The sequence below is a fragment of the Scyliorhinus canicula genome, chromosome 25, assembly GCF_902713615.1.
Source record: "Scyliorhinus canicula chromosome 25, sScyCan1.1, whole genome shotgun sequence".
NCBI classification, from domain to species: Eukaryota; Metazoa; Chordata; class Chondrichthyes; order Carcharhiniformes; family Scyliorhinidae; genus Scyliorhinus; species Scyliorhinus canicula.
The window spans coordinates 2,574,848-2,583,005 of record NC_052170.1 but is presented as its reverse complement, the minus strand read 5'-3'; the positions used below and the strand labels follow the sequence as shown (position 1 = coordinate 2,583,005).

The window sequence follows — 8,158 nt, the reverse complement described above, 5'->3', positions numbered from 1 at the left end:
CTCTGATCCCAATCCCAACTCCCCTCTCTCATCCCAATCCCAACTCCTCTCTCTGATCCCAATCCCAACTCCTCGCTCTGAACCCAATCCCAACTCCTCTCTCTGATCCCAATCCCAACTCCTCGCTCTGAACCCAATCCCAACTCCTCTCTCTGATCCCAATCCCAACTCCTCTCTCTGATCCCAATCCCAACTCCCCTCTCTGATCCCAATCCCAACTCCTCTCTCTGATCCCAATCCCAACTCCTCTCTCTGATCCCAATCCCAACTCCTCGCTCTGAACCCAATCCCAACTCCTCTCTCTGATCCCAATCCCAACTCCTCTCTCTGATCCCAATCCCAACTGTTCTATGTTCTATGTTCCTCTCTCTGATCCCAATCCCATCTCCTCTCTCTGATCCCAATCCCATCTCCTCTCTCTGATCCCAATCCCAACTCCTCTCTCTGATCCCAATCCCATCTCCTCTCTCTGATCCCAATCCCAACTCCTCTTTCTGATCCCAATCCCAACTCCTCTCTCTGATCCCAATCCCAACACCTCTCTCTGATCCCAATTGCACATCTCCCCCCCCCCCCCCCCCCCCCCGCAATACAGCAGATATTTCCCAAGTAATGAGATTCTCAAATAACTTGTACAATTCCTCTTCTTTTTATTCTGAGACGGCAATTTATACTTAATTGTATTAATTCAGTCAGTTCACAGTGTTCATGGTTTATCGGAATTAATATATTACACCTGACCGTATGTAGATGGTTTGGAGAATACTGTACATGACGTCAGCTAATTCCATCATTTAAAATTCCTTTCCACAGTTTCAAAATGGAGGCTTCAGTCACTGCTGAATCTGGGACAAAGTGACCGTCTGTTTGTTGGGAGTGTTGTAGATGGTGAGGAAGTTGGGCTTTACCCTCTCAGATATGGACCAGGAAAGATCATGGTTCAATCCCCAATCCGCACTGTGCAATTGTCCAATTTACCTCAATACCCCTGGGCTTGGGGTAGTGGGGGGCGGGGGGCACACTTGTTGTAAAGTGACCTGGGGTATCATGTGATTGTGAAAGATGCTGCAAGTCATTCCTTTCGTCCCTCTCAAACTGAAGATTTCCTGTCTGGAGATTGCTGGAAATTGTTCATCAATATTGGAACATCGCTCTCCCCTGGCCAAGGGCTGGTACTGCAGCACACACGCGCACACACATCTGACATTCACTCATCCTCTGAGGATTAGTCATATAGCACACACAGGCCATTCAGCCCATTGAGCAACCCGTTCTCTTTCCACAGGCCTGCCATTTTATATCTTTGTTTATTTACGCAATGTCCTTTGGAAAGTTACTATGGCATTTAATCCAATCCCTTTCAAGCTGATCATAACTCGCTGCATTTTAAAAAAAAACTTCATCTCCCATCTTGTTCTTTTGCCCATTACCTAACACTCTTACTCCCCTCATTACGGATCCTTCTGTCAATGCAAATTATTTCCCCTTATTTACTCTATCAATAGGGTTCATGATTTTGACCATCCCAAATCTCCCTTCACCTTCCCTGCTCTGAGAACAATCCAGCTTCTGCGGCCTCTCCACATACCTGAAGTCCCTCCTACCTGGTCCCATCCCAATAAATCTCCTCTGTATCCCCTCCCACCCCCACCACAACACCCTAAAGTGTGGGGCCCCAGAGCTGAACACACCATTGTTTTCAGGGCCAAGTGGCTATTTACTAAGGTTCAGCATAGCGTCCGTGCTGTACCTCTGTATTAATAAAGCCAAGAAACTGAATTCCTTTTAAAACCGCTTTCTCAGCTTGTCCTTTCAAAGATCTGTGCATGGACATTCTTAGTCTGTTAACCCTCCCCGCCCACCATTAAGTTCATGTTGCCGCTCTCATTCTTACTATAAAAATGAATCACTTCACACAATTAAAAAAAATATATTTCTTGCAGACTGGCTAAGCTGATTGTGTGTAAGGACCCTATCCGCAGCCATTCCGGCTCCGTTGGACAAATGTCCCTCCCTTAAATTTGGAAAATGTTGAACTATTTTGTCATAATGTGTAAGCATCAATATCCCCCCTGCCACCCACCACACTCCCCCTCACCAACGCCAGCCCCCCCCCCCCCCCCCCCCAAACATGCTGCTAAGTGCTTAAGCTCAAATTCTAGTCCAAGAAGGCATTTTTTGAGTGGGAGATGTTAATGGGCAATTGAAAAGCCTCCTCTTTAAGATATCCCAAAGGTTGCCGCTCAGTTTTTCGGCATATTAATCCCGGTGAATGGGAAACCTCCGTGTGGCCCAGTACCGTGTATGATGGGATGTTTGTGACCTCAAAGCAAAGATCCGATACCAACTTTCAGCATTCAGTTAGGAGTGCCAACTATTCAAACGTGTGTATATATAAATTCAGTCATTTGCTAGGATTCAAATCTCTTTTTCAGCTCTGAAACCTTTCTCGGGGTTGTGAGATCTGGGTCTCCGTCTGACTGTGTTGCTGATTCTGGTTTCTGATCCTCGCCTTCTGGGCTTTCTCTGACTGACCTGCCATTCGTGGGGGTAGGAGGCTCAGATAGCGCCCGCTCTTGGCTGTGTTCCTCTCTCCAGTCGGTTTTGCTACAGATACCGAGGGCCCCAGCTGTTGAGGGGGGCGACTGCTGGACCTTTCCTTTCACAGTCTCAGCCTTCTGTTCCCCTGATCGGGCTTTGAAATAGGAGAATGCAGACTGGACGCTGGGAGCTGTTGCCTCTTCAGGAGCAGGAGCAGGGAGAGTGTTGTCTGTCCTCAAACTCTGTTCCTCAGATCCCTCTTCCTGACCACTTGAACTTCCCTCCTTTATGTCACTGCTGTTTAGTCCTTTGTTGCCATTAAGGTCCTGCTCTCTCAGTCCTACTGCTGATGTTTTAGGAGCTGTTGGTGGTGGGGATTTTTCAGTGTTACTGCTCTGGTCAAGTCTACTCTCTGTGCATGTTCCTGAACTAGAATGATCCACTTCTTCTCCTTCGTCATTCTTGGATTCACTGTTAGGTTTTAGTTCATTGATCTCCAAAGTCTCGTTTAAGACTCCATCCCATTTCTCGCTCACCTCCAGTTGCGTGTCTCCGTTTTCAGCTAATATTCCATTGGGCTGGGCCAGGAAGGATCCTTTATCCCAGTGAATTCCTGTACCCTTTTCAGATGGGGAATTAGCTGAAGCTCCGTCCATTGACCCAAGGTCCTTTGCATTGCTGTTATTTGGAGTGTTGTGTTTCAGTATCTCTGCCCCGGACGCTGTGATGTTTTCTTCGTGACTGCTACTGGAGAGACTGCCAGAATCTCCAAGGTCGGCTTGGCTGTTGGACACGGAGGATAAGCCGGAAGACTCGTCCAAGGAGGCTGAGAGGGACTTTACACACTCGGCCGAGCCACTGAAACCCCATGACCTGTGTCTGACTGGTTCCGATTCCCTCCTGCTCTTACAATTCAGATCCTCCTCGCTGGGGTTGATGTCTTTGATCTGCAAACATGGGGACGATAAATTAACAATTTAATCAATCCAGTAATGTGAATGTTCTGCTGAGGAATGCTGTCCCTGGGGAGGGTGAGATATTTTGGCTCTATGTTTCTGTATCAGGCATTTCCTGGTGCAATAGGGTGCCTGCTACATTGATCATAAAGAAAATCAAGTGCGGAACAAGAGATTCATTCAGACAGATCTCTCACACACACAGCTTTTAACACACTGACTCACCTTTGCATGCACTGACTGTTGCATACGGACATTTCTTTTAACATTCAGCAATGCAATAAACACAAGACGTGCAGAATGATAACAGAGCAGTAACGTTACTGGGCCAGTAATCCTGAGAATGCAAGTTCACCCTTACCGTAGATGTTTAAGAACGTGTTCATATTAAGATATAAAAAGCTAGTGTCCTTGTCAGTGAACATGAAGTTGAACAAATTGTGATTAAAAATTCACTGAGTCACTGTTTGGGTTTTTAAGGAAGAAAGATTTTTAAAAAATTTAGTGCCCAATTCATTTTTCCAATTAAGGGGCAATTTAGCGTGGCCAATCCACCTCCCCAGCACATCTTTGGGTTGTGGGGGTGAGACCCACGCAGACACAGGGGGAGGATGTGCAACCTCTACGCGGACAGTGACCCAGGGCCGGGATCGAACCTGGGACCTCAGTGCCGTGAGGCAGCAGTGCTAACCACTGCGCCACCGGCTGCCCAGTTTAAGGGAAAAAGTTTATGTCCTGATCGGCTGTAGGAGATGGTCCACTGAACTACCTTCTGAAGTTGTATCAATTAGAAAACCATCTCGCAGTGACCAGAAATGGGCCACAAGACCATGCTCCCAGAGTGTCAGGGGGAGGTGGTGGAGTTGCTGGCCTAATAATCCAGAGACCCAGGTCAATGCTCTGGGGCCATGGGTTGGAAGCCCAACACGGCAAATGGTGAAATTTGAATTCAATAAAAAGTTTAATGGCGACCATGAAACCATGGTCGTTAAAAACAATTTGGCTCTCCAATGCCCTTTGGTGAAGGAAATCTACTTGTGCCTAACAACACTCAGTACAATGGCAATTAGGAATGGCCGCACATCCCATCGATTGAGAGGGCAAATGGGGGCTTAAATTTAAACTGCATCAAAAAGATGGCAGGCGGTATTCTCCAATAATGGGGCGATGTCCCCACGCCGGCGTGAAAAGTGGCGCCAACCACTCTGCCGTGAACGTTCCCCAATAATGGGGAACGCTCCCCTTCGTAGGCGGCTAGGTTGGTGCCGGAGTGGTCCCACGTTCCCCCCTAGGGATTCTCTGACCCTGCACCACTGACAGTGCAGCACTCCCTCAGTACTGACCCTCTGACAGTGCAGCACTCCCTCAGTACTGACCCTCTGACAGTGCGGCACTCCCTCAGTACTGACCCTCTGACAGTGCGGCGCTCCCTCAGTACTGACCCTCTGATAGTGCAGCACTCCCTCAGCACTGACCCTCTGATAGTGCAGCACTGCCTCAGTACTGACCCTCTGACAGTGCGGCACTCCCTCAGTACTGACCCTCTGACAGTGCGGCACTCCTTCAGTACTGACCCTCTGACAGTGCGGCACTCCCTCAGTACTGACCCTGTGACAATGCAGCACTCCCTCAGTACTGACCCTCTGACAGTGCAGTGCTCCCTCAGTACTGACCCTCTGACAGTGCGGGGCTCCCTCAGTACTGACCCTCTGACAGTGCGGCACTCCCTCAGTACTGACCCTCTGACAGTGCAGCACTCCCTCAGTACTGACCCTCTGACAGTGCAGCACTCCCTCAGTACTGACCCTCTGACAGTGCAGCACTCCCTCAGTACTGACCCTCTGACAGTGCAGCACTCCCTCAGTACTGATCCTGTGACAGTGCGGCACTCCCTCAGTACTGACCCTCTGACAGTGCAGCATTCCCTCAGTACTGACCCTCCGACAGTGCAGCACTCCCTCAGTACTGACCCTCTGACAGTGCGGCACTCCCTCAGTACTGACCCTCTGACAGTGCGGCACTCCCTCAGTACTGACCCTCTGACAGTGCAGCATTCCCTCAGTACTGACCCTCTGACAGTGCGGCACTCCCTCAGTACTGACCCTCTGACAGTGCGGCACTCCCTCAGTACTGACCCTCTGACAGTGCAGCACTCCCTCAGTACTGACCCTCTGACAGTGCGGCACTCCCTCAGTACTGACCCTCTGACAGTGCAGCACTCCCTCAGTACTGACCCTCTGACAGTGCAGCACTCCCTCAGTACTGACCCTCTGACAGTGCGGCACTCGCTCAGTACTGACCCTCTGACAGTGCAGCGCTCCCTCAGTACTGACCCTCTGACAGTGCAGCACTCCCTCAGTACTGACCCTCTGACAGTGCGGAGCTCCCTCAGTACTGACCCTCTGACAGTGCGGCATTCCCTCAGTATTGACCCTCTGACAGTGCGGCACTCCCTCAGTACTGACCCTCTGACAGTGCAGCGCTCCCTCAGTACTGACCCTCTGACAGTGCAGCACTCCCTCAGTACTGACCCTCTGACAGTGCAGCACTCCCTCAGTACTGATCCTGTGACAGTGCAGCATTCCCTCAGTACTGACCCTCCGACAGTGCAGCACTCCCTCAGTACTGACCCTCTGACAGTGCGGCACTCCCTCAGTACTGACCCTCTGACAGTGCGGCACTCCCTCAGTACTGACCCTCTGACAGTGCAGCATTCCCTCAGTACTGACCCTCTGACAGTGCGGCACTCCCTCAGTACTGACCCTCTGACAGTGCGGCACTCCCTCAGTACTGACCCTCTGACAGTGCAGCACTCCCTCAGTACTGACCCTCTGACAGTGCAGCACTCCCTCAGTACTGACCCTCTGACAGTGCGGCACTCGCTCAGTACTGACCCTCTGACAGTGCAGCACTCCCTCAGTACTGACCCTCTGACAGTGCGGAGCTCCCTCAGTACTGACCCTCTGACAGTGCGGCACTCGCTCAGTACTGACCCTCTGACAGTGCAGCACTCCCTCAGTACTGATCCTCTGACAGTGCGGCGCTCCCTCAGTACTGACCCTCTGACAGTGCGGCACTCCCTCAGTACTGACCCTCTGACAGTGCGGCACTCCCTCAGTACTGACCCTCTGACAGTGCAGCACTCCCTCAGTACTGACCCTCTGACAGTGCGGCACTCCCTCAGTACTGACCGTCTGACAGTGCGGCACTCCCTCAGTACTGACCCGCCGACAGTGCAGCAGCCCCTCAGTACTGACCGTCTGACAGTGCGCCACTCCCTCAGTACTGACCCTCTGACAGTGCGCCACTCCCTCAGTACTGACCCTCTGACAGTGCGGCGCTCCCTCAGTACTGACCCTCTGACAGTGCGGCACTCCCTCAGTACTGACCCTCTGACAGTGCGGCACTCCCTCAGTACTGACCCTCTGACAGTGCAGCACTCCCTCAGTACTGACCCGCTGACAGTGCAGCAGCCCCTCAGTACTGACCGTCTGACAGTGCGGCACTCCCTCAGTACTGACCCTCTGACAGTGCGGTGCTCCCTCAGGATTGGAGCAGTTTGGACTTAGTGCTCGAGCTATTTGAGTGAGGTTTGAACGCAGAACATTCTTACATTCTGGTACATTCGGAATGTTTTCAGCAGCTTTCTGGGTTAAGAGTCTTTGGATAAAAATGAGAAAACGCAACAAGATTGATGTGGGAGATTCCTCACCCTGTGGATGTCCTCCGTTGAATCTAAGTTGTAGAAGTCGAGGCTCCGAGTCCCATAGAGCAGACCCTTGTCATGAGCAGTCTGGGTGCTGAGTGTGTCAAAGATCTCTCCGAGCAGATCCATATCCTCGTCCTGCAGGAGATTACCGTCCAGAAACTCATCGTCAATGGTGTCCAGGGAACTGTCCGGCCCCAGCTCCCCAGCCGTGGATCTGTGAACGACAAACGAGTAACTTACAGCAAAACCCAGGCTCCGATGTGGTTGTTTACGTCACTGCTGGACGAGGGAAATGTAACAGCCCCAAACTGGGGGCTTACATGGGAAAGACAAGGAAACTGTCAAACCGAGCAGGAGTGTGGTGGGGGTTTCTCTCAGGGCTCAGGAAGTTTGTATTCTACAGAGTGATAGACTTGGAGTCAGGGGGTGGGGTGCAGTATCACCAGCCCACATGGGGATGGCATCGAGGGGGGGGGGGGGGCAATGTAAAGACCCCACATGGGAATGGGCAGTGTTAATAATCCCACATAGTGATAGGTGCCTATACTAGGGGGGGGGGGGGGGGGGGGGGGTTTGCTTTGGGGGTTGAGAGGGGTGAGCGAACCATCCATACACAGAGTATGTCAAGAATAGACCCAGAGGGTGGGTTTGTTCAGGGACCATTGGTTGGATTCTGTAGACTGGTGCTGATGCTGGTGTTGACAGTGGCATTTTACCCTCGACAAAAGCTGCCCCGATCCTCCGTCTGGGGGGTTAGCAGGGAGGCAGCGTCAATCCCCCGGCTCTGGCTGCCGATACGGCCGGAGAATTGCCGGGTCCGTGGCCGGGCGGGTGCATGACGGCGGCGCGAGGACCCGGCCTGTACACACTGTCCCCCCAGTAACGCCATTCCTGCACCACCCCCCACCAGTGCCCCCAGCCCCTGCCAAAGCCTCCCCCCCCCTGCCCGCGG

General features: G+C 51.9%; 1 protein-coding gene across 2 annotated transcripts in view; it reads right to left on the bottom strand.

Annotated features, from left to right (window-relative positions):
* Positions 1 to 2,129: 2,129 nt before the first annotated feature.
* The window catches only part of LOC119957070 (DENN domain-containing protein 1B-like), a 91,446-nt gene continuing 85,417 nt past the window's right edge, over positions 2,130 to 8,158 (bottom strand). For both annotated transcript variants that reach the window (XM_038784707.1, XM_038784706.1), the window contains 2 exons: positions 7,210 to 7,420; positions 2,130 to 3,488 (listed from right to left, as the gene is read on the bottom strand). In XM_038784707.1, the coding sequence (XP_038640635.1) occupies positions 2,412 to 3,488; positions 7,210 to 7,420 (1,288 nt within the window). In that variant the 3' untranslated portion in view covers positions 2,130 to 2,411. The remainder of the gene's footprint in view (positions 3,489 to 7,209; positions 7,421 to 8,158) is intronic.